Source organism: Haliotis asinina, chromosome 1, assembly GCF_037392515.1.
Source record: "Haliotis asinina isolate JCU_RB_2024 chromosome 1, JCU_Hal_asi_v2, whole genome shotgun sequence".
Lineage (NCBI taxonomy): Eukaryota > Metazoa > Mollusca > Gastropoda > Lepetellida > Haliotidae > Haliotis > Haliotis asinina.
In genome coordinates, this window is record NC_090280.1 from 71796251 (window position 1) to 71823908 (window position 27658).

Below are 27658 nucleotides of genomic sequence, written 5' to 3' on the forward strand. Positions count from 1 at the left end.
TAGCAAGGCAAGTCAACAAGACAGCAAAACAGGGGCTACAGCAACTCGGAGCGATCAGTGCCTTTTTAGGACAACACCCCAAGGGACCAAAGATGGGACCAAAACAACATTACTAAAGAGAAACGAAGCCCAAGTCCAGGTGTGCAATGAGCTTGAAAACACACACAAACATTTTTGGTAGGATTAAAAAGGATGACTCCCTTCGGCTTATATTAAATCTGAAAAAAAACTTAATGAGGAGGTAGATTCTTCACATTTCAAAATGGATACCTTCAAATTTGTGTTGTATTTGATTGAGAAAGATTGCTACTTTGCCTCAGTAGATCTGAAGAATGCTTACTACTCTGTGTCTACTAAGGAATCAGACAGAAAAAAACCCCATTTGATTGGGACGGTGTACTGTATCAATACACTTGTTTACCTAATGGGTTAGCGTCCGCTCCTAGACTCTTCACAAAAATGCTAAAAATGTGTATTCTACTCTGAGAAAACAAGGATTTGCCAATACTTCTTACATTGATGACTCCCTTTTAATTTCTCCCGATGAGGATGAATGTAGGAAAATGTGGAGTGCACGGGTGACACTACATACCCTCTAGGAATGATATATTCTTCCCCGGGATCTCAGTGCCCAGACCAACATGTGTTACTTTGGCCTGCTCCCATTTGTGAGACTCCCAGTTATGAGGCAATGAAGTTGGTATTTAACAAATAAAAAACACCATACACCATTCTGATGAATTTGATTAACCCTAGCTAACATGGGATTGGCTGCTTGAGTGAGTGTAGTTTCACGCCGCATTTAACAACGTTCCAGCTATATCGCGGTTGTCTGTACATAATCAAGGCCGGACCAGACAATCCAGTGATCTGAGGCATGAGCATCGATCTGCGCAATTGGACATCGATGATATGTGTCAACCAGGTTAGCGAGCCTGACCAACCGATCCCGTTGGTCGCCTATTACGACAAGCATGTGTTACTGAAGGACAGTATTCTATCCCGGACCTTCACGGGTTATTAGCTATGCAACTGAAACAAAACAAAACTTTTAGTAGGTTACTTGGTGAGCATTTGAAAGTGGAATGAATTCACCTACTCAGATTTATCCGTTGAAAAATATAATAATAATGTCTTAACTATTATCAATAAATAAATGTATTCATTGACGTTTCACTGCTCTTTCAGTGTACTTCACTGAGCCATCGCCATCCAAACATTTTCATATGTATTATCATAATTACATAATTATTTTTCTGTATAAATAACATATTTGATGATCCATTTCCTCTGTGTGAATGAAGTTCTTGAAAATCTATTTCAGTATTTCTGTATCTTTCTAACTGTCCCTCCAGTGGTTACTTTTCAACAACCTCTTTCATTGTCTTACACCTATGTGTACTCATTAATGAATGCGTCTCGCAACTGGGACTTCTCACAAATGGGAGGTCACTGAACTGTTACTTGGGGCCTGCCCCGAAATCTCCATGTAGCCACTTTGGTAGCGCAGAGGAGATATGTCATATCTACATGATCTGCTTGCATGTTTTCGTGTCTGTTTCGCTGTCATGTACTGCCATCAGCGAGGTCAGAAAAGTGGGGGTAGAGTCTGCCGAGACAGAGGATCACGGCACCGTAGACTACGGAGTATGGAAACCATCGCTTTAACACAGAAATATTTACTCTGTTGTATTCCTTATTTACTTATAATACTTGTTCGAATCTCAAAGGTAACAGAAGATAGAGAAAGACGTCTCGTTGGAGAGAAAAGCATGAGATGCATACCGTGTGAACCGTTTTAGTAATGATCTTTGCGACCAAAACGCAAGATGCCCGTTTTGCAATTCCTTTAATGTACATATTTACTAATACACATCTTAATGAGCCAACTATCGCGATTTCCTGGAAACAAACTCCTGCTACCTGAACCTAAAGCGTGCTTTTTGCATCGGCAGAATAATATCCAACCGTGCCCCCCACCGAAGATATCGTCTGGGTGAGATAAGAGTTACCTCATAGTGCTTCTATGAAATTGCGCCACAATGCTCTTTAGACTATTGTGACATCATCGGTTACGATGACGTCATAATTAGCATCACTACGCCAACAATCGCAGAAGCTGTACATAGTTCATATACTCAATGCACTTATTACTGTTTACGATCGCCTTCGAACTCGTTGTTTCTCTGCTCCCATGTTGTCTCGTTAAATACAAAACATCCAAATGCACTAGTAATTGTTGTTACATATATTACAGAAGCATGCCCATGGGTAGAGTGGTGTTCTCTGTCTGGAGGAGGACGGATGAGTTGTAAGATTCCATGGAAGAAGCAAACCAAGTAGGGACGTGGTGAAGCTGGAAGTACGCCATGCCCCACGTGTTGACTGACAGTACCACACACAGTATCGTCACGATCTTGATGACGAATCCACTCTTCACCTGAATACAAACAAGTACAAGATAGGTTTCGTTAGCTGTTGATGTTGATACTATACTTTCACACATTTACTGTCCAGATCTACTTGTGAAAAGTTTTAATCAGATAGGTACGCCATCGCGTGAGACCGTCATGTGTTTAGACGTCTATTGACGCGTGAAACATACAAATGGTCTGCTTCTCTGTGTTTCCAGTGTTGATGTGTATGGTATCTGATGCTTTATGATGATGATTCTGATCAGGGATATCGTTCTATTGGAAGGACCCGTTTGAACATATTTGCAAACCGTCATGGTAACGTGACAATAAAGTGTAACCATGGTATTACCATATCGATGACTCGGATGTCGCCACCAGCAAAGGCTATAGCATTAGGAGGGGTTGCCACTGGCAACATAAATGCACATGACGTCACAATGGTGGCAGGAAGCATGATATACATGGGATGAACGACCATACTCCGCGCCTGAAGTGAAAACAAATGCATATCCCATTGTATAATACAGGTGTATGTACAATACTACATGTCTATAGGTGGTCCATGGCACGCCAACTAAGATTACTAAATGAGGATCGGATGGAAACAGCGTTCGCGAAGTATGAATAGTAGGAAATACAACAAATACATCTGCCACCACCAGAATGTCTGGTAAAGATTTTATATTGATGTGATATTATTGTAACGCTTCGTGCTTGGCGAAATACAAGGTTTTAATAGGGTGGGTCGGGGGCGTTGGTGGAGGAAAGTGTGTACACTTGGTCTACATCTGAGGGTAATGCCATATATTTATTCACCAACGCGCCACAACTGAAAGATGTTACAGTACCTTCAGTACTTACCACTTCAATGATTATTGGTAATAGTAGAGTTGCGACAACTGTGTTTGCTATGAACTCTGTACTCAAAGCTGAGATAAGCGTCACCACGATCCCTGCTACTGATGGAGACATAGATTTAACAAAGACCAACCGCTCAGCCACAGCTCGAGACATGCCAGATTTCTGTAATCAGGTTCAGATGTAATTTGTGAGTTCCAAATGACCCAGAGAATACAAAAGGATTGGGCCAGACGCACAGTAATCAGATGAGTAGAACGTGTCGCGTATCATATGGTCAGGTCCTGTCCCATACATGGACGTGAACCATAGTAGAAAGGATATATCGTTTAACAACACCGGGGCTGATAATGTCGGAACCTGTGCCCTAGGTTTGAACTATAGTAGAGAGGATACATCGTTTAACAACACCGGGGCTGATAATATCGGAACCTGTGCCCTAGGTTTGAACCATAGTAGAGAGGGACATATCGTTTAACAACACCGGGGCTGATCATGATAGTCTCGGATCCCGTCTCCTACATAAATGAGAACTATAGTTGACAGGAACATGTCACTTAAAACACTGTGACTGTTGGATCCAGTCATCGTGGGGTCTAGACAGGAACCATGGGGCAGTGGAGTTTGGGGATGGAGATACGAGGGGCGTCCCAAAAGTGGTCGACCTCACTATCTTGTCGATGTCCACATCGAATTTCACATATTTGGGTAATGTAGCTAACGAGATATTTGTCATGTAGTTTTTTATGCTCATCAATATCTACGTTTAAATCTAGAGGACGTCTGCTTATCTCAAACACACCAAATGTTAAATGTCAAACAAATCGGGGATCGTTAGGCTGGAACATGGCTAAAACAACAACAACAACAACAACAACAACAACAACAGTTTGCTTGAGCTTGAAAAATAATATGTAAAAAATAAAACTGTAAATCAAGTGCATTTTTATAATTGTCCAGATGAGGCCGACTACTCTTGGGACACCCCTCGTATGTAGCCAGACCGTCACATTCACAGACATGCATTCACCTGACAGGCATCAGCAAGAGCGAATCCTCCTCCAAGCAACAGAAGGACGCCCCAGGGGAACCTTGAGCTCACCACAGACCACTGTAGGATTGCCTCTTGGGATACTGGTTCACTTGTGTCTGACATGAACCACAGGAAATGCTAAGCGACCAGAGTCAAATTATGATCCGACAACATGTGGTAACTCTCGTAAGTAAAGATGTTCACTGTGAACTTTTAGAAGAGAGTATATACTAATCTGGTGGCAGGTTATCGCTGTCTATATTTGGTGCACAATTTGTGCAAAAGCGACTTTGATGGCAGCTATTACTCCAACAGGTGACGACGTACCCCCTTTCCTCCTGAAGAACAGAACGTTTGGCCTTTGTCGTGGACAGATGAAGAGACTGCAGGATACTAGGATGGCGGGGACTGCGTCACTTAAGTAGCTGTCGAAAAGGGGAGTGATGGAACAAAGACACAACATGATGAGGAAAGCACACGCACCCACGCACGCATACACGCACATACACTCACACGCCCACGCACACACACACACACACACACACACACACACGAGAAACAGAAAATCACACACATACACAGACTAACAGACAGACACCCTCCTTTGGCCAATTACGTTATTAAATTCTACATACAACTTCCAACGGGTGTTTGGTTAGCAACGCAAATATATGCTACCGATGTTCAAAATGACAAACTACAGCAGTAAGTTTCCTGCATACCCGCTTAGGAACAGATGTGACCATCCAGTGAAGAACCCTGGCTGTCTGGTCAGCCACAATAACACCAGCATGATGAAGTGAAGCATCACCACCCACTCTGCAAAACTGATCAGTACGGCAATAAACAACGATACACAGATTGGTGGTATAGCCTATGCTCTTTTGCCAGTCGGGTACGTTGTTTATTTAATATACACCATGCACACATGTACACGTCTAAAACAACAGCCAACACATGTACACGTCTAAAACAACAGCCAACACATCTACACGTCTATAAACAACAGCCAACACATCTACACGTCTATAAACAACAGCCAACACATCTACACGTCTATAAACAACAGTAGACGCATGTACACGTCTATAAACAACAGCCAACACATCTACACGTCTATAAACAACAGCCAACACATCTACACGTCTATAAACAACAGTAAACACATCTACACGTCTATAAACAACAGTAAACACATGTACACGTCTATAAACAGTAAACACATCTACACGTCTATAAACAACAGCCAACACATCTACACGTCTATAAACAACAGCCAACACATATACACGTCTATAAACAACAGTAAACACATCTACACGTCTATAAACAACAGCCAACACATGTACACGTCTATGAACAACAGCCAACACATGTATATTTCTATGGACAACTGTCAGCAAACGTGTACGTCCATTAACAACAGCCAACACATGTACACGTCTATAAACAAGAGCCAACACATCTACACGTCTATAAACAACAGCCAACACATCTACACGTCTATAAACAACAGTAGACGCATGTACACGTCTATAAACAACAGTAAACACATCTACACGTCTATAAACAACAGCCAACACATCTACACGTCTATAAACAACAGTAAACACATCTACACGTCTATAAACAACAGCCAACACATCTACACGTCTATAAACAACAGTAAACACATCTACACGTCTATAAACAACAGTAAACACATCTACACGTCTATAAACAACAGCCAACACATCTACACGTCTATAAACAACAGCCAACACATATACACGTCTATAAACAACAGTAAACACATCTACACGTCTATAAACAACAGCCAACACATGTACACGTCTATGAACAACAGCCAACACATGTATATTTCTATGGACAACTGTCAGCAAACGTGTACGTCCATTAACAACAGCCAACACATGTACACGTCTATAAACAAGAGCCAACACATCTACACGTCTATAAACAACAGCCAACACATCTACACGTCTATAAACAACAGTAGACGCATGTACACGTCTATAAACAACAGTAAACACATCTACACGTCTATAAACAACAGCCAACACATGTATATTTCTATGGACAACTGTCAGCAAACGTGTACGTCCATTAACAACAGTCGACGCATGTACACGTCTATAAACAACAGTAGACGCATGTACACGTCTATAAAAAACAGTCAACACATGTACTCGTCCATAAACAACAGTCGAATATGTGCACGTCTATAAACTAGGGTCAATATATGTACGAGGACTTGGTGGTTGGTTTTACCGCTATATACATTCAGCATTATTATTACAATTACACATCTAAAACCCATGTCAAGAGTCAAACAGATATCAAGATCATATTTATGGTTTGAGTTAACATATACACAGACTTTCATTCACAACTAATGCTTTCCTTCGTTATTCAACGAGAAAATATTATAAATTGTAATATTATAAATTGTACAAACACGACAACAGAATCCCTGGCTATGCAACCTAATTGTGAGATCGCTGTTATCAGAACCATAACATACATGTTTAGGGACTTAAAATGTAGAAAAAAGGATTGAAACAGTGTCACTCACTATCAAACACTTAAAGGTCACATGCAACGCAAAACAACTTTGCAGATTCTGATACTTTTAATTTCGGGGTGGACTTACAGAAACAAGTGATCAAAAATTCAAATTCAACTTGCGAAATTGAAAAGTAACTAGATGAAAAAAACCTGCGAAACTTCAAACGATTTACTAATTTTCCCCCAACGCTGGGAAAAAAAGTGGTTTTAACAGCTGTGCGGCGCTTCTCCAAAAGCGCATGCGCAGTGATTAGGTTCGAGCGGCTTGAACCGGGAAGGCGATTCGTACAAACAGAGCAAGCGATGCGTGCAAGGATTATCTCTACTGTCGAAGTTGGAGAAAAAGATATGTTTCTTGTGATTACAAGCATCTTGAGTCCCAGTATATCGCAATAAGTATCGCAACACTGGTACCTGAATCGCGATATATTGCCAATACACAGCCCTTGTCACGCCAACGGTGGACACAAGGAACCAATGTCCTACAATCAGTCAACGGAAGTTGCAAATGCATGAACAAAAATGTCTTTCTCAGCTTTTGGACATGAGTAATATATTCAGAAGAATATTTGTACAGTTAACTATTTCCAAATGGTAGTAGAATAATGTACCTCATCGGACCAAGTGCTTTGTAGTCTCTCTTTATTAAATTTCTTATTTCGGCGTCATCTTCGGCATTTTCTGATCCTCGACACGAAAAGGTTTTCCTGAAATGAGAATGGTTGAGGACGAATACTCGAATACTGTGATAATCTAAAATCACGAAACACAATCAAGCGGCATTGTAAACCTCAGAGAGATGTCATGTAAATACTGCACTGCCTTCATCAGATGTATACTTCCAGGTATGTGGTTCATCTTCAAATGTCAAAAATAAGACTGACTGGCTGAACGTTTGTTACCTGAATCCGAAGCAGGTGATCTGGAGGAGCAGCCACATACACACAAGGCACAATGCTGATAGTGGTAAGGCGTACACCATATAGGAAGTAAAGGACAGTGTGCCCCGACCGCCGTCTATACTGTATAGGAACACAGAGAACATCAGTCAGTGCACCATGTACGAAGTAAAGGACAGTGTGCCCCGACCGCCGTCCATACTGTATAGGAACACAGAGAACATCAGTCAGTGCACCATGTACGAAGTAAAGGACAGTGTGCCCCGACCGCCGTCTATACTGTAAAGCAACACAGAGAACATCAGTCAGTGCACCATGTACGAAGTAAAGGACAGTGTGCCCCAACCGCCGTCTATACTGTATAGGAACACAGAGAACATCAGTCAGTGCACCATGTACGAAGTAAAGGACAGTGTGCCCCGACCGCCATCTATACTGTATAGGAACACAGAGAACATGTCAGTGCACCATGTACGAAGTAAAGGACAGTGTGCCCCGACCGCCGTCTATACTGTATAGGAACACAGAGAACATCAGTCAGTGCACCATGTACGAAGTAAAGGACAGTGTGCCCCGACCGCCGTCTATACTGTAAAGCAACACAGAGAACATCAGTCAGTGCACCATGTACGAAGTAAAGGACAGTGTGCCCCAACCGCCGTCTATACTGTATAGGAACACAGAGAACATCAGTCAGTGCACCATGTACGAAGTAAAGGACAGTGTGCCCCGACCGCCGTCTATACTGTATAGGAACACAGAGAACATCAGTCAGTGCACCATGTACGAAGTAAAGGACAGTGTGCCCCAACCGCCGTCTATACTGTATAGGAACACAGAGAACATCAGTCAGTGCACCATGTACGAAGTAAAGGACAGTGTGCCCCGACCGCCATCTATACTGTACAGGAACACAGAGAACATCAGTCAGTGCACCATGTACGAAGTAAAGGACAGTGTGCCCCAACCGCCGTCTATACTGTATAGGAACACAGAGAACATCAGTCAGTGCACCATGTACGAAGTAAAGGACAGTGTGCCCCGACCGCCATCTATACTGTATAGGAACACAGAAAACATGTCAGTGCACCATGTACGAAGTAAAGGACAGTGTGCCCCGACCGCCGTCTATACTGTAAAGCAACACAGAGAACATCAGTCAGTGCACCATGTACGAAGTAGAGGACAGTGTGCCCCGACCGCCGTCTATACTGTATAGGAACACAGAGAACATCAGTCAGTGCACCATGTACGAAGTAAAGGACAGTGTGCCCCGACCGCCGTCTATACTGTATAGGAACACAGAGAGCATCAGTCAGTACACCATGTACGAAGTAAAGGACAGTGTGCCCCGACCGCCGTCTATACCGTATAGGAACACAGAGAACATCAGTCAGTACACCATGTACGAAGTAAAGGACAGTGTGCCCCGACCGCCATCTATACTGTATAGGAACACAGAGAACATGTCAGTGCACCATGTACGAAGTAAAGGACAGTGTGCCCCGACCGCCATCTATACTGTATAGGAACACAGAGAACATCAGTCAGTGCACCATGTACGAAGTAAAGGACAGTGTGCCCCGACCGCCGTCTATACTGTAAAGCAACACAGAGAACATCAGTCAGTGCACCATGTACGAAGTAAAGGACAGTGTGCCCCAACCGCCGTCTATACTGTATAGGAACACAGAGAACATCAGTCAGTGCACCATGTACGAAGTAAAGGACAGTGTGCCCCGACCGCCGTCTATACTGTATAGGAACACAGAGAACATCAGTCAGTGCACCATGTACGAAGTAAAGGACAGTGTGCCCCAACCGCCGTCTATACTGTATAGGAACACAGAGAACATCAGTCAGTGCACCATGTACGAAGTAAAGGACAGTGTGCCCCGACCGCCATCTATACTGTACAGGAACACAGAGAACATCAGTCAGTGCACCATGTACGAAGTAAAGGACAGTGTGCCCCAACCGCCGTCTATACTGTATAGGAACACAGAGAACATCAGTCAGTGCACCATGTACGAAGTAAAGGACAGTGTGCCCCGACCGCCATCTATACTGTATAGGAACACAGAAAACATGTCAGTGCACCATGTACGAAGTAAAGGACAGTGTGCCCCGACCGCCGTCTATACTGTAAAGCAACACAGAGAACATCAGTCAGTGCACCATGTACGAAGTAGAGGACAGTGTGCCCCGACCGCCGTCTATACTGTATAGGAACACAGAGAACATCAGTCAGTGCACCATGTACGAAGTAAAGGACAGTGTGCCCCGACCGCCGTCTATACTGTATAGGAACACAGAGAGCATCAGTCAGTACACCATGTACGAAGTAAAGGACAGTGTGCCCCGACCGCCGTCTATACCGTATAGGAACACAGAGAACATCAGTCAGTACACCATGTACGAAGTAAAGGACAGTGTGCCCCGACCGCCATCTATACTGTATAGGAACACAGAGAACATCAGTCAGTGCACCATGTACGAAGTAAAGGACAGTGTGCCCCGACCGCCATCTATACTGTATAGGAACACAGAGAACATCAGTCAGTGCACCATGTACGAAGTAAAGGACAGTGTGCCCCGACCGCCATCTATACTGTATAGGAACACAGAGAACATCAGTCAGTGCACCATGTACGAAGTAAAGGACAGTGTGCTCCGACCGCCATCTATACTGTAAAGCAACACAGAGAACATCAGTCAGTGCACCATGTACGAAGTAAAGGACAGTGTGCCCCGACCGCCGTCTATACTGTATAGGAACACAGAGAACATCAGTCAGTGCACCATGTACGAAGTAAAGGACAGCTTGCCCCAACCGCCGTCTATACTGTATAGGAACACAGAGAACATCAGTCAGTGCACCATGTACGAAGTAAAGGACAGTGTGCCCCGACCGCCATCTATACTGTATAGGAACACAGAGAACATCAGTCAGTGCACCATGTACGAAGTAAAGGACAGTGTGCCCCGACCGCCGTCTATACTGTATAGGAACACAGAGAACATCAGTCAGTGCACCATGTACGAAGTAAAGGACAGTGTGCTCCGACCGCCATCTATACTGTAAAGCAACACAGAGAACATCAGTCAGTACACCATGTACGAAGTAAAGGACAGTGTGCCCCGACCGCCATCTATACTGTATAGGAACACAGAGAACATGTCAGTGCACCATGTACGAAGTAAAGGACAGTGTGCCCCGACCGCCGTCTATACTGTATAGGAACACAGAGAACATCAGTCAGTGCACCATGTACGAAGTAAAGGACAGTGTGCCCCGACCGCCGTCTATACTGTATAGGAACACAGAGAACATCAGTCAGTGCACCATGTACGAAGTAAAGGACAGTGTGCTCCGACCGCCATCTATACTGTAAAGCAACACAGAGAACATCAGTCAGTACACCATGTACGAAGTAAAGGACAGTGTGCCCCGACCGCCATCTATACTGTATAGGAACACAGAGAACATGTCAGTGCACCATGTACGAAGTAAAGGACAGTGTGCCCCGACCGCCGTCTATACTGTATAGGAACACAGAGAACATCAGTCAGTGCACCATGTACGAAGTAAAGGACAGTGTGCCCCGACCGCCGTCTATACTGTATAGGAACACAGAGAACATGTCAGTACACCATGTACGAAGTAAAGGACAGTGTGCCCCGACCGCCATCTATACTGTATAGGAACACAGAGAACATGTCAGTGCACCATGTACGAAGTAAAGGACAGTGTGCCCCGACCGCCGTCTATACTGTATAGGAACACAGAGAACATCAGTCAGTGCACCATGTACGAAGTAAAGGACAGTGTGCCCCGACCGCCATCTATACTGTATAGGAACACAGAGAACATCAGTCAGTACACCATGTACGAAGTAAAGGACAGTGTGCTCCGACCGCCGTCTATACTGTATAGGAACACAGAGAACATGTCAGTGCACCATGTACGAAGTAAAGGACAGTGTGCCCCGACCGCCGTCTATACTGTATAGGAACACAGAGAACATCAGTCAGTGCACCATGTACGAAGTAAAGGACAGTGTGCCCCGACCGCCGTCTATACTGTATAGGAACACAGAGAACATGTCAGTACACCATGTACGAAGTAAAGGACAGTGTGCCCCAACCGCCGTCTATACTGTATAGGAACACAGAGAACATCAGTCAGTGCACCATGTACGAAGTAAAGGACAGTGTGCCCCGACCGCCGTCTATACTGTATAGGAACACAGAGAACATCAGTCAGTGCACCATGTACGAAGTAAAGGACAGTGTGCCCCGACCGCCATCTATACTGTATAGGAACACAGAGAACATCAGTCAGTACACCATGTACGAAGTAAAGGACAGTGTGCTCCGACCGCCGTCTATACTGTATAGGAACACAGAGAACATGTCAGTGCACCATGTACGAAGTAAAGGACAGTGTGCCCCGACCGCCGTCTATACTGTATAGGAACACAGAGAACATCAGTCAGTGCACCATGTACGAAGTAAAGGACAGTGTGCCCCGACCGCCGTCTATACTGTATAGGAACACAGAGAACATGTCAGTACACCATGTACGAAGTAAAGGACAGTGTGCCCCAACCGCCGTCTATACTGTATAGGAACACAGAGAACATCAGTCAGTGCACCATGTACGAAGTAAAGGACAGTGTGCCCCGACCGCCGTCTATACTGTATAGGAACACAGAGAACATCAGTCAGTGCACCATGTACGAAGTAAAGGACAGTGTGCCCCGACCGCCGTCTATACTGTATAGGAACACAGAGAACATGTCAGTACACCATGTACGAAGTAAAGGACAGTGTGCCCCGACCGCCATCTATACTGTATAGGAACACAGAGAACATGTCAGTGCACCATGTACGAAGTAAAGGACAGTGTGCCCCGACCGCCGTCTATACTGTATAGGAACACAGAGAACATCAGTCAGTGCACCATGTACGAAGTAAAGGACAGTGTGCCCCGACCGCCGTCTATACTGTATAGGAACACAGAGAACATGTCAGTACACCATGTACGAAGTAAAGGACAGTGTGCCCCGACCGCCATCTATACTGTACAGCAACACAAAGGACATTAGTCAGTACACCTAATGTCTTGACGGGAACTCTTTGCACGTGCACACATGTTAGTTCCTTAGTTTGAAACTTCGACAGAAGTTAACATGGGTCATCGAGCTTTGCACATTCAGCCTTTCTGAAGCAATTTGGTAACCTGACCAATGACCTCTGGCAAACTGGACAGGGGTTCATTGAAACATGATCAACAATAGTTTAATACAGAGATAGGTTTTCCAGATCATTTAAAGAGTGTGACAAGGCCCACAAGACCAGATCTGTGCTAACCCGCCTATCCTGCCCTTCAGCACGACCAGCTCTGTACTAACCTGTCTATCCTGCCCTTCAACACGACCAGCACTGTACTAACCCGCCTATCCTGCCCTTCAACACGACCAGATCTGTACTAACCTGTCGATCTGGCCCGTCAACACGGCCAGCTCTGTACTAACCTGTCGATCCTGCCCTTCAACATGACCGGCCCTGTACTAACCCGCCTATCCTGCCCTTCAACACGACCAGCTCTGTACTAACCTGTCGATCCTGCCCTTCAACACGGCCAGCTCTGTATTAACCCGCCCATCCTGTCCTTCAACACGACCAGATCTGTACTAACCCGCATATCTAGCCCTTCAACACGACCAGCTCTGTACTAACCTGTCGATCCTGCCCTTCAACACGGCCAGCTCTGTACAAACCCGCCTATCCTGCCCTTCAACACGGCCAGCTCTGTACTATACTGTCTATCTGGCCCTTAAACACGACCAGCTCTGCACTAACCTCTCTATCTGGCCCTTCAACATGACCGGATCTGTACAAACTCGCCTATCCTGTCCTTCAACACGGCCAGCTCTGTACTAACCCGCCTATCCTGCCCTTCAACACGGCCAGCTCTGTACTAACCCGCCTATCCTGCCCTTCAACACGACCGACCATCTCTGTAATAACCTGTCTATCTGGCCCTTCACCACGACCAGCTCTGTAATACCCCACCTATCTGGCCCATCAACACGACCAGTTCTGTACTAACCCGCTTATCTGGCCTGTCAACGAGGCCAGTGCTTTACTAACCTGTCTATCTGTCCCTTTAACACGAGCTGGGGTGCCGATCCGGTGAGGGTCCCTACACCTCCACAGTTGGCGGAATAACAAACGCACAGACACAGGGCTTTCAGCAGACCCAGAGACTCGGGGTCCAGTTGATGGAAGTCTACCACATCCTCCGTCACATCAGACTGTCTGGCGTTATGTAAGTTACGTTATATACTAGTGTCATGACACACAAAATCGCTCTGAAGAGATAGTCGTGACATTCACGGAAATTGTGTTTAGACTGACATTAATAAAGACATGATAATGTTTAGTTGTGCGCCATCGTTATTGGCACCACTTAGTATATAGACGTCTGTTGCGTACGACCGTACCGACTTGTGTCTTCCTCCAGTTCTGCTGTGTCTTCTGGTGGCTCTTTCACCATCAGCTCAGTGTTTTCAGTGGTGTCAGCCATTACTGCCGTAAAGGAAATACAACAGCTAAAATAAAATAAAATAAGAAGATACGTGCGATCTGTAAATCTAGTGTTTTTGCGTTAGAGATTCTCCTAGCAGGTAGCTCGATCTCGACGCTCACCTACACGAGACTGCTTTCCAGCATCCCTCCTCCTCTTCAGGACAAACAGCCTCGCAAACAGAGCCCGTGCAACAGGCAGCATCATGGCGGTGGACGCTGTGTTACTGATCCACATGGAGAGAATACCAGTTGCCAGCATAAAACCTAGCATCAGTCTGAAACAACACCAAAGCATACAAGTGCTATGAACACAGAGCACCAACAGGTCGTAAACTTTAACCCCTGATTGGCATCAAATACGCCTCATGAAAAAGTCTCAATCCCATATCACTAAGAGATATGAAATAGGTGTTAAATACGTCTTCCCTAAATCTCTCAAACCAGTATAACCAACAGATATAAAATAGGTATCAACTACTCCGCCACAAAAGCTCCCAATCACATATCGCAAGGCCCCACACAGACATTTATCGCTCGCTTCTTCAGAAGAAAGCGGTTTTAAAAAGAATGATCTGCACGAGTTTTCACTGAAACAACAATCTATGTGAACCAGAAAAGTTGTGACAAGATTTGCGTATGACAGTATGACGGTCGCTTCAAGCGCAGAGCCTACCGTCGTGGCTGTACTCCGAGGAACAACAACAATCTCAAGGCGAAACGTTTGTGCAGGTTGCATTCCTCAATAGCCATGGCAACACACAGGCCTCCCATCAGCAGAAAGTTTATATCCTGTAAAAATGACCTTACGATTAAGTGAATCATTGTCACGCTAAGTCTGACGAGATAGATATAATCAGATTTAACATGGCATGACCTTTGCACCCGTCCAGGGTAGAATAGGCCTTCAGCAACCCATACTTGCCATACATGGCGACTATTCTTGTCGTAAGAGGCGACTAACGGGATCAGTTGGTCAGGCTCGCTGACTTGGTTGACACGTCATCGGTTCACATTTGCGCAGATCGATGTTCATGCCATGGATCACTGGATTGTCTGATCCAGACTCGATTGTCTACAGACCGTCGCCATATAGGTGGAATATTGCTGAGTTCGGCCTACAATTAAACTCACTCACCCTTGCACATGTGGAGGTTTTCAGTTATATTTTTGCTAGTGTTTGAGATATATCATGTTTACTTTCGTGTATACAAATACAGCAGATGTACCATCAAGTAAAACCGTGACACTTCTTTTGATGGAACTATTCCCATCAATGGGAACAGTAAAACCGGAAGAAGAGCCGTAACTGGCAGAGGAAGTGCCTCCGTCAACCAGAAGACCGCCATCATTATCAGACCAAAGCCACACTTGGACACCTGCAAAGGAAACATACTCATATGGTATGTAAATGTACTAGATTGTTTGTGTACAGTTGATGTTTTACTTTAGATATCCTTTCGCACATCTGAGGTAAAAAAAATAATGTTTCCAAGAACGGTGACAGCTAATCGCCTCCTGAGACAGTTGTTAGGAGTCAGGTTTACCAACAATTGTTACATGTTCTTTGACATAGAAACCACGCTATGAAATCGAAAGACGTAATTATATACAATTTTCATCTTGCAGATGGCTGTGTGTAATACCATCGCAATATTAATGGAGACCCCATTTCAGTTTTATCCACAAGGGAGCAATGCAATGAATAATTATATTGCTGATAATATACAAGTCGTGCATATACATTAACGTACCGGAGACGTCCCGGGGAAGATAAGCGGAGATAGGAGTAATGGTGTTGCCACAACAACCAGAGTTCTCCAGCAGGCCTTGAGATGGGTGATAACAGCCATGATTAAGGTATCTGATTCTCCAGGTTGGAATAGTTGAGCTGGACGCTTGACAATAGCACGTGAATTAAGAGACTGGTGTTAGTTGACTGGGCCGTTAATATCCTCTTATGCCTGAGCATGAGTTAAATTTGAGTGGTGTGGAACTACACACGTTGGCTATGCAAATTTTGGTCAAGGTATGTCTATGATTGAATTTGTCTACCCATGCGAGATATGGAATGCCACGTGCATTCGTGACTTAGTAACGAATATTTGAGTTGAAGTCTTAGTGATAATTGTTATAATGAAGGCAGTTACTTTGTGACAAGGTGTCTTGATACAACTACAGGTTACCTGCTCTGCATGAAGCAACCACTGGATACACTGTCTCAGACAAAATCAGCCAATGTCTGATTATCAATCTACACACCATTACGACCCCAGAACAGGCTTTGGGCGTAAAGAAAAACACAGAAAAAAATGCTCTTACAGAAACAGAAACATACCACTGACTTAATATCTGCCATGTGCAGAAGAAACCAAAGATGACCTACTATCTGCCATGTGCAGAAGAAACCACATATGACCTACTATGTGCCATGTGCAGAAGAAACCAAAGATGACCTACTATGTGCCATGTGCAGAAGAAACCACATGACCTACTACCTGCCATATGCAGAAGAAACCAAAGATGACCTACTATGTGCCATGTGCAGAAGAAACCAAAGATGACCTACTATCTGCCATATGCAGAAGAAACCACATATGACCTACTATGTGCCATGTGCAGAAGAAACCAAAGATGACCTACTATGTGCCATGTGCAGAAGAAACCAAAGATGACCTACTACCTGCCATGTGCAGAAGAAAACAAAGATGACCTACTATCTGCCATGTGCAGAAGAAACCAAAGATGACCTACTATCTGCCATGTGCAGAAGAAACCAAAGATGACCTACTATCTGTCATGTGTAAAGAAACCAAAGATGACTACTATGTGCCATGTGCAGAAGAAACCAAAGATGACCTACTATCTGCCATGTGCAGAAGAAACCAAAGATGATCTACTATCTGCCATGTGTAAAAGAAACCAAAGATGACCTACTATCTGCCATGTGTCGAAGAAAACAAAGATGACTTACTATCTGTTATGTGCAGAAGTGATCCATGAAGATTCGGGGTACACTAGGCCTTCAGAAACCCATGCTTGCTACATAAGGTGAAATTCCTGTTGTAAGAGGCCAGTAATGGGATTGGGTGGTTGACACATGTCATTGGTTCTCAATTGTGTAGATTAATACTCATGCTTTTGATCGATTATTTACAGACCACTGCCATATAGCTGGAATATTGGTGACTGCAGCATGAAACTAAACTCACTCACTCATTCACGTGCAGAAGTAACCAAACTCATTTTCCTGACTGTGTGATATGCATAATCCAGCAACGATGACTCCCTAACTTGTACAGAATCAACAACAGACAACTTCGTGCTAAGCATGTGCAAAAGTAACCACAGACCCATTTGTAGAAACCATAACAGACATCTATTCACACATTCAGTTAACATTTTATTAACAAGCATCATAAAAGCTGTCATACACTTCCATCCAAATATTCAAAAAGGTTTATCAATGATTTCCACTTGTACAAAGCCATGCCTGAGACTTCATGTCTGATTCCACTGTTGTGGTGGCTCCCAACACCTGCACCTTCACCACCACAACTAACACAGGTTTGCAATGAGCAGGTTTCAGATCAGATATATCATAAATGGAATGTCAAACTGAATAATTATGTTGTAAATTACCAAATGAGCAAACTAATTTTCTGATGTACTCTGATGTACTACTGGGATGTACTATTGGGAATCAGATGAACTCACAACTTAACACCTGAAATTCCAAAATATGTCACTGGCACATAATGTGTGCTTTGTGTAAATGTAAATGTAAATCTATCTTGTTGAGAAGAATTGAAACAGTTCACATATCACTCTCAAATCATATCATGAAAGACAAAATCACTGCTCAATCATACAGAAATGGAGCCTAGCAAGTCTGGAAACCCTTTGTTTAAATTATACGACAAACAGTCAAAATATCCTGTATCTGTCTGTAAAATCATTTCAATCCCAATCAATGAAATTTGATTTGGCAAGCATACATTGCAGAGTACATATATAAAACAGTTAAGCATGTCCAAAATAAGGTACTTTTCAAGTGCATAGATTACAGAAGGGTCCCTTTGTGGGGAAAAACAAAACAACAAAATATACATGAAAAATGGCTACGTTTCCTGCTGCTGTATAGCTGGACAGGCAAGGATCTGTGTTGATGTCACATTTGTTTATCAGTAATAACAGGTGATGAGGAATGAAAATAACTTTATTGATATACAACTTGTTCAATCAGTGAAAGGCTGAAGTTGTATATATCCTTAAAATTATCTTCATTCAGTAATAACATAAGATTAGATCAGCATGAACAAGACACAAACATGGTTATGTGTTGGGAGGTTTCCATTAAATGTCCAGCAGTAGGGAGGAAAACATACATTGCTGTACACACTATACATGACAACACAATCTTGCTACCACAGGGAGATCCTGCTGAGCATGTGACCAAATAAAACATCAAGACTTGATGACGATTTTTTTACATTTTCTCTATTCTGTACACCCTGTTTCCATTTGTGAGTTTTCGTTTTAAATAGAATTCCAATTTTTTTTTTTAAAATGATGCATTGTGTATAATGTGGCCTTTACAGACAAAATGAAAATTATAGGCCCATCAATGGACAAGTTATCAACATGCAGCATCCTGGATACCAACATGGCTGCAAACAGAGCTGACAAACCATGTCAGTAAAAAATCTGTAAACATGACGTCAAACAAGTAAAAATCAAAACATGTATGAACAGTTTACATGAGGAATATCATACAGGCTGACCTGGATTTGTCAACTTTTGGAAGCCTTTGTGTATATAAATTGATGACTGACCAATTGGAATGTTGGGGTTTAGAGCTGGTTGAGACATCAATGAAACATCCATCTGAAGCCATTTGACATCAGTGTGATGCATATGTAAGTATTTCTTCATCATCACCTTTAACAAGGGGAGACAATCACTGTTGTACTCCTGTGAACTGCCTATCAGGCAAATCCGGTTAAATCTGAGGTATGTTTACCCATACACCATCAACCAAAATCATTACTCTATAAACATTGGCTACAAAAACTGGAAACATATTCATACATGTTACTAACTTAGAAAAATGACGTCTTAAATATATATACATACACTGAATTACGTTTGCCAGACCATACAAACCCCATATATGTAACTGCATCTCACTGTCAGGCATGTTTTACATACATGGACACTGCTTTCTTCTGGGTCTGTTTCACTTACTGAAACATGGGTTAGTCCATGGATGGTTTTAAACAATTGATATTTCATGTTCACTACAAACTATGTACAAGGCATTTGTTACAACAATGAAATATTGGTTTAAGTAACCCCTGATACCATCTGTCACCACCCCTGATGTAGCCAGCCAGTCTCCACCAGCTATACTTACTATTTCACTATCTCACACTACTGACTTCAAATAGAAAACCAAAAATATACTAATCTGTTTCATTTGGATATGTTCCACCCTGCATTCCCCAACAAAGTACATTACACTGGAAATACATCTCCATATCCATCACCTCACTTGGCTCATGCAAAACTATCACAAAATAAACTATGTACACTTCTTATGCAACGCTAGCACCAGGCATGTGAGGCTGTACACAGAGCATATGTCCCTTTGCTCATCATCCATCTCAATGTAAGTAGCATGGCGTGATATGCATGTAGCTGCCATGACCACCGACATGACATTATTCGACAGCAAATTGACCTCAGATTTTTGGCGTGATGAACAAAGAGTTAAACCAGTACAGTACGATAAGTAAGCAATCAGTGAGTAGGACCATGAGCACTGTATCTATTGTATAGAGATGTGTGTACAGCCCCCAACAATCTGGGCCGAGGAAGTAAACTGTTTACAAGGAACACCCAGCCTGGAACCGACATACTGGCTTGTTCTTGTAACAATGGCTGTCAACATGGCTCAACTTCCTGTCTCTGTGGTCAGCAGCATACTGTACATCATGAAACTCATGTCATTTAATCTACGTGTCACTCCAAGTCTAAGACTGTAATCAGATATAGGCAGTTTCTGTACTTTTGAAATTTAGATAAACACTATCTGATTATAGAGGAACCTTCTTTGTTCCCTGATGTCCATAACAGGAATTGTGAGCTGAAGCAGTTGAGATGAAACCAAACAATGTAGACCAGTTGATGGCATCCATACAGTGTGGAAGAGCAATGTTCGGTTTATGTTAAGCATCATCCCATGTGCTGTTGTTTAAAGTGCAGGTTAAATCTCAAAATCATCATCATGATTATGTTCTATAGCAGGATAAGTAACTGGTTCTGAGAGCAAGCGATCATGGTTTTCTGCTGCCTTTAGCATTATTCTAGCTATATCATGGTGTGGATCAGAGTTGGCGTCAAACAATATACTCATGAGGGGAATGAACCCTGGGCCATCAGTGTTTTGAGAGAATGCTTTAACTACCAGGCTACCCTACCTTCTAAACTAGAACTGAGAAATGCTGTGTCCAGCGCTTTACTGAATTGTCTATTGATTATTTAGTATTTCGTAATTTACAGCCAGACAAAGCTCATGACCAGCATGTGCAGTTCACCTGACATGACAATAGCATTAATAATATCTTGTGACCCCAGTATGCATTAGTTTCATGACTTACAGTATATCAAGCAGGTTTTTGGTAACATATCTCCAACACGTTACGTTTGAGTATAAATGACAAAGTGTGACTATCGTCTCAATAACCGTCCATCATAAAGATCATGTTCATCATCTGAACTGTAGTCATGATATTCTTTTGTATTATATTTATTCTTCTTTTGAAAAAATTCGTAGTCGTCCTCATCTTCAGCCTCCCCATTCAGGCGATGGAAACCGATGTTGTCATACTTCTTGTTCTTCCCGGTCTTCAAACAGATAACAGCTGTGATGGCGATGATGACGATGAAGCCAATGACACCTGGGCATACACATAGTCTCAGTACAAAGGACAGACCATTTCCGTTCAAAAGTGTGACAGGCAAGTTACTTTAATAAAACTGTTAGGGACAGAGATGTACAGTATTTGGTTGGGTGGTGAGTTGCTCAACTCCACATTCAGCAATATTCCAGCTATACGGTGGCAGTCTGTAAATCAACTCTGGACCAGACAATCCAGTGATATGCACAATGAATATTGACTTATAATGACATGTGTCAACCAGTCAGCAAGACTGACCACCTGATCCTGTTAGTTACCTTTTATGACAAGCATAAATTACTGAAGACCAATTGTTATCCAGATCTTCATGGGTCAAATGTAGAGTAACGTGTCATGCTGTGATATTACAACAAAGGTTTTGTCCTGCACTTGACCGGCTAGTGTTCTCTACTTCAGGATGGAAACATCACTAATCTCTCACCTGCAGCAACAACCAGAAGTGTCTTCGATGTTGTCTTTGACATGACAATCCTAACTTCTTTGCCTTGATTTGCATCAGTCCCCACTGTGACAGTCTGTAACATAGTAAATCACATTGTAACTAATAAGATTCTATCATCTGTGATGGGTTACGTCCAAGGATGGGTGAAATAAGAATCCTGTGAATGATCGGACTGTACCTGCCCAGACAGTACTACATATCACTATCATGTACTCTACCATCTCCTCCATAGACGTTCACAGTAATAGACAACAACAGAGATTACCATCACCAGGTTTTGACTCCATAAAACTTAGGATTTGCAACTTTTGACAAGGATCTGTAACATATTCAAGCATCCAGTCCCATGGTCTAGGAGACACACAATCAAATCCTGTTTATCCGACCTCCATTTATCTGACAATCGGCTTTTCTGATGTTTTTGTTGGTAGCAAAATTAATAAATGTAAAATAGTCTCATTTACTTAGTCCAACATACTTGTTAATCGGAGTATTGGCTGTGCCATGAATGACATTGGATTTACGAGATTTGACTGTAAATGTCAAGTCTACAACCCTCACACATACAGTACATGCAAGAGAAACTGTTTCAGGTGAGTTTAATAGGGAGGGGGCTGTATGGTTGAGGGTGTGAGTCAGCTGTGTTTTAGTGACATCCTGGTGACCTGTACATCCATAGTGAGCCTGACAGGCCTGTGGCAGAAACAAGGAATCCAGGCTAACATGGTGCACATTTGGCCAAGAATTTATACTCCCAAAATATAGTCAACAATCATGGCACTGAGCAATTATTCCCTGTACTCTCCTCAAACATACCACAAAATCACAAACATTATATAGACGAAGTTAATAGTTCTAATCATCAAGTGATAAACAATATGATAAGACAAACAGCTCTGTTAACAGACTATAAGGCATCAACAGATATCATAATGCAGTCACAAATATGAATACATGTACTTTCTGCCTTACCATGGTGTGTTGCGGGAATTCTGGACTGAAGGTCTTCAGAGAGTATTTGCCTGGGGCAAGGTACATGTGGAAATAACCATGAGGGTCAGCCAGGGTCTGGAATGTTCCAGAGTCCTTCACGTATATGACGACACCAGACATGCCAGTACTGGACTGCTTATTGACCACCACACCCGACACACCGTAGTGGGACTGAAGCAGAGCATCAAAAGTGATCCTTTAGGGTGGAGCTAACTTCAGCATTTAATGTGATATCCCTAAAACAACATAGAATTCGCTGGATTACACCTGACTAAACGTGTATACTATTGGCTATATTGTCCATCCCAAACCTCCTCATGAAGGTGCCAAACCCTGGGTATCCTGAGCCCTGACATCAATGAAGACTCTTCAAGTGGCCCTCTTATTTGAGAGACTCACCTCCTGTATGACAGCAAAGAGTGACTTCTTGTTGGCGTGCCAGAGGTCAATGAGAGAGGATGAGGATGGGTAGACACAGCAGCCGGTGTAGACAGTGATGGTAGGGATGTGCTGGCTGTCGTAGATATAGTCCTTGAGAGAGAGAGATAGAGAGACATGACCGTCAGCTCATCAAAAGAACATGTTATAAAGTACACAATACCTTTCATTCTCTACAGTATACCCACAATAACATGATACAGTACAGTGACAGCCATGAGTACATGTAACATGGCACACAGACTTCTGTGACAGGCTTCAGACAAGTCCTGCTGTCCTGCAAGTCCTACCAGCAGTATGTATAAGTGAAAGTACTCACCATCAAACTGCCAGAGTGGTTATGTTGTTTGAAGGCACTGACCATTCCTCCAGGGTATTTACCTGCAACAATCAACATGACAGAGTGTTCTGTGCCTTCACATTTGGCTTCACACACATACAGTATATATACTCACGTTAGTGTGCTGAAGTTGATGGCACCTAAGTAAATACTAAAGCTAAACAGAGTTTCAACACTACCCCAATATATGCAGAGATGATCATGATGAAATCCAAAAATGAATTTTTGGGGGTCGCTATACAAATATATGACTCTCTCCAATGTGTTAAGTCATCATACACTTTTAAATAATGCAAGCTTATGGCCTGATAAAGATGTCCATCATACTAGCAGATTAATGGTGTGATGCCTGGTGTTATCTTGGTGGACCACACCATTGAAACGTCACATGCAGTCAGACATGTTCAGTTGGCTTTGTTTTGTCAGTGTAAACAATGGGAATTTCACTAACATCCAGATTCACATCTGATGCACCAACCTATAGGAATAGGTCCGTCTAGTCAGTCAGGCAAGTGACTGGAGATTTACTGGCCCAGCTGGATTTTCATTTGTCACTGGCCAGTGGTTAAGTGGCTATTTTGCACGGTGGTAATGGCTGCATATATACACAACAATGACATTGATGTCCTCACTTGGCCATCAACATTGCCAGATTTGAATACAAGAGAACATTTGTGAGACATGTTTGACAGTCGAATAAAACAGAAGCAACCAGGCACAGACTCTCCCACCAAACCAAGTGGCCACCATTCCCCATAAATCAATCTTTGATTGTGTCTGTGGGCACAAAGTTTCAAGCAGGTTTCAAATGCTAGGAACGTACACACTATAGATTGCAGGTGACCATGAGCTTGTATCCCTGAACTGCCGCTTTGTGAAAATGGAGCTTGGTTCAACTGACGACCATCATGCACAATATGAACTCGCTGTTGTCATTCCAGAATTAATTACTAGTTCCAATGTTATCAAAATATGGGCTTGCATTTTGTTTTGTGAAAAGTATATATAATTAAATATGTTGGGAAAACATCTCAGTAAGCAATGTGCAAGTAATATTGATCATACCTGACCACTGCAAGTCTGTGGCTGTAAGTTATACTAAAACATGACTCCAAGGTTCTGGTTGTAAATACATTGTATGAAGGCTTTTCCTGACCTTGAGATTTCAGTTTTTTCTGCAAGAACCTAGTGTTTTAACTAACTGGGAGTTGAGACTGATGATCACATGTGTGCCGTTTGAGACTGACATCTATGATGGAGGGAAAAACAAACTGCCTTTGAGTTGCTGAGCTGGACATCAAAGGCCCAGATGAGCTGCATACAGGACCCACAAGAGCGAAATCTTGTGTGGAACTCTGGGATGTTGTTGACATACAAATACTAGTATAGTAATAAAGGCATGTATATTTGTTCACTCTTGACTCAGGTAGAGATTCTTGAAGTAGCTACCAATGTTGTGCAAGTCAACACTTAACCTACCTGTGGTGCTGTCACAGCCTGCTGCCCCGGACTTCAGCTGAGGGTGGTTGCTCACGTAGGCCGAGGCAAGTTTCTTCAGGGTAGTCTCATCTGCCTTCATAGTCTGGTCTGAAACATCACAATAGTACATGGATGTCAAGCAGAAACAAGACAACATGGTACGGATGTTGAACACAGAAAAAACACAATTGGGTACAGTTGCCAAACACAGAAACAAGACAATAGGGTATGGTTGTCAAACACAGATACAAGACAATAGGGTATGGTTGTCAAACACAGAAACAAGACAACATGGTACGGATGTTGAACACAGAAAAAACACAATTGGGTACAGTTGCCAAACACAGAAACAAGACAATAGGGTGTGGTTGTCAAACACAGAAACAAGACAATAGGGTACAGTTGTTAAACACAGAAACAAGAAACCATGGTACGATTGTCAAACACAGAAACATGACGACAGGGTACAGTTGTCAAACACAGAAACATGAGGTACTGTTGTCAAACACAGAAACATGAGGTACTGTTGTCAAACACAGAAACATGAGGTACTGTTGTCAAACACAGAAACATGAGGTACTGTTGTCAAACACAGAAACATGACAATAATGTGCAGTTACCTAACTCCGAAACAAGACAATAGTGTACAGCTGTCAAACACAGAAACACCACAACAAATCCTGCATTGGCTGACATAAAGAAGGTGTACCTATCTATCCTGCACTACCTGACTTTAAGTAGGTGTACTTACCTATCCTGCACTACCTGACTTAAAGAAGGTGTACCTATCTATCCTGCACTACCTGACTTAAAGAAGGTGCACCTATCTACCCTGCACTACCTGACTTAAAGAAGGTGTACCCACCTATCCTGCACTACCTGACTTAAAAAAGGTGTACCTATCTATCCTGCACTACCTGACTTAAAAAAAGGTGTATCTGCCTGTACTGTTTTAGTTGAAATAAAGAAGGTGAGGTGTATCTACCTGTTCTCCTGTGAGGATATGTAACCACCAGATCTCCACTCTGTAGGCTGATGGCAGTAGACAGATCTGTTCCAGCCATCCACTGGGTGAGAGATGCCACCTCGGGCTCCAGGACCTGCCTCAAGTCAGCCTCAATACCTGCAGAAACATGTTAATCTGTCAAAATTCTCATCAGTGTAAACACATAACAAAATTTATTTATGATACAACTGATGTCTGCCAATTACAATGGCTCGGTAAGTGTACTTGCATGTTGACAAACCTACCTGGGAAGGCCATGTCTAGGTCAATCTCCCGTCCATTCTTGTGTCCTTGTGTGGACCCACAACCCTCCTGTGACAATGCCATTCCATCAGGGTTGAGGGATGGCAGGAGATACAGACGAGTGTTGTCTACAAGCTGCAACACACAACCACCGTGACATTTACAAAAAGAGATCACTTCACCAGGTTTCTTATATATTTCACTGATTTAGGGAATGGAGGATCCTGTTATCCTAAAAACATCAAGACAAAAATGGAACGTCATAACTCCAATGAAACACACAGGCACAACGGAGACAGAGCAAGGATCAACTGGATTTCAGCTAACAAATATGAAGGGTGTGTTACAATACCAACCTAGAAGGACAGATTACATTCGCCAAATAAAAACGTCACATGTTCTGTAACTTCTTCTCACACCTAACCAAAATTCTTCTCTACCAAGTGCATTCTTACATCAGTTATGTAAGAATCCTTCCCATAATTTCGGCAGATGTCATCAGCCAGCAGTAACAGCAGCTCCCTGCCGACTGCCTCGTTGCCATGGATATTGCTCACAAACAAAACCCCGGGGGTGCTGTTCTTCCCTGGTTTGTGGAAATCGGCCATAAGGAGGTCTCGCTTAAGACTGCTGGTCCCAATACTGCAACAACAGCACAGAAACATGTAACACACAGAATCATGTAACACACAGACACATGTAACACTCAGAAACATGTAAGACACAGAAACATGTAAGACACAGAATCATGTAACACACAGACACATGTAACACACAGACACATGTAACACAGAATCATGTAACACAGACACATGTAACACACAGACACATGTAACACAGAATCATGTAACACACAGACACATGTAACACACAGAAACACGTAACACACAGAATCATGTAACACACAGAATCATGTAACACACAGAAACATGTAACACACAGACACACACACACATACACACATAATGTAATTTTCTTATTAAAATTGATATTTTATACTTATCCTGACTCATGCTTATTATGCTTGTCTCCTCCTTCTATCCCAACATAGTGGAACACTTGATTCCCTAGAAGTTCATTTCATTGAAGAGGATGTAAACTCAACACTCATTCACGAGTAGCCTCCCTTTAGCCCCTTCAAATCAGTCAGATGACTGGCAATGCTTGTCACTCTCTCCGAATCAAACAGCCCAACACCTGGATTCACAGTGAAATCTAGAGTGTTATGAGAGGGGAGGATGGGAGGGCTGACCTCATGACTCAGGATATCAATTTTCATCAGAAAATAACATATTTTTCCTTATCCTGACTCATGCTTATTATGCTTGACAGAACCCGTCAGAATCTGTGGTGGGTCATGCCAGT

The 27658-nt window shown here is 42.9% G+C and overlaps 2 protein-coding genes across 2 annotated transcripts in view; both read right to left on the bottom strand.

The window, feature by feature from the left end:
* Positions 1-1833: 1833 nt before the first annotated feature.
* On the bottom strand, positions 1834-16222 carry LOC137296565 (Na(+)/citrate cotransporter-like). The gene is made up of 14 exons (XM_067828373.1): positions 16124-16222; positions 15599-15748; positions 15046-15161; positions 14493-14647; positions 14288-14372; positions 13935-14102; positions 7779-7898; positions 7488-7583; positions 5031-5135; positions 4636-4733; positions 4306-4424; positions 3279-3440; positions 2767-2904; positions 1834-2440 (listed from the first exon to the last, which is right to left on the bottom strand). The coding sequence occupies exons 1-14, from the start codon at positions 16220-16222 to the stop codon at positions 2252-2254; spliced, it is 1800 nt and encodes a 599-aa protein (XP_067684474.1). The 3' UTR covers positions 1834-2251.
* A 1534-nt stretch (positions 16223-17756) lies between these two features.
* LOC137296604 (carboxypeptidase D-like) overlaps positions 17757-27658 on the bottom strand; it is a 38880-nt gene continuing 28978 nt past the window's right edge. Inside the window, exons 18-26 of the mRNA XM_067828418.1 lie at positions 26749-26935; positions 26296-26428; positions 26030-26167; positions 25045-25152; positions 23545-23606; positions 23187-23318; positions 22767-22958; positions 21774-21867; positions 17757-21331 (exon numbers count right to left, since the gene is read on the bottom strand). Coding sequence (XP_067684519.1) covers positions 21102-21331; positions 21774-21867; positions 22767-22958; positions 23187-23318; positions 23545-23606; positions 25045-25152; positions 26030-26167; positions 26296-26428; positions 26749-26935 — 1276 coding nt within the window. The 3' untranslated portion in view covers positions 17757-21101. The remainder of the gene's footprint in view (positions 21332-21773; positions 21868-22766; positions 22959-23186; positions 23319-23544; positions 23607-25044; positions 25153-26029; positions 26168-26295; positions 26429-26748; positions 26936-27658) is intronic.

Excerpts from the sequence above, each read along its gene's own strand:
- LOC137296565 (XM_067828373.1), bottom strand. The coding sequence starts at position 16,222 with ATGGCTGTTATCACCCATCTCAAGGCCTGCTGGAGAACTCTGGTTGTT. Across the intron at positions 14,648-15,045 it reads CTCGGAGTACAGCCACGACG|ACTGATGCTAGGTTTTATGC; the intron begins GTAGGCTCTGCG and ends GTGTTGTTTCAG. Across the intron at positions 14,373-14,492 it reads TGGAAAGCAGTCTCGTGTAG|TAATGGCTGACACCACTGAA; the intron begins GTGAGCGTCGAG and ends CCTTTACGGCAG.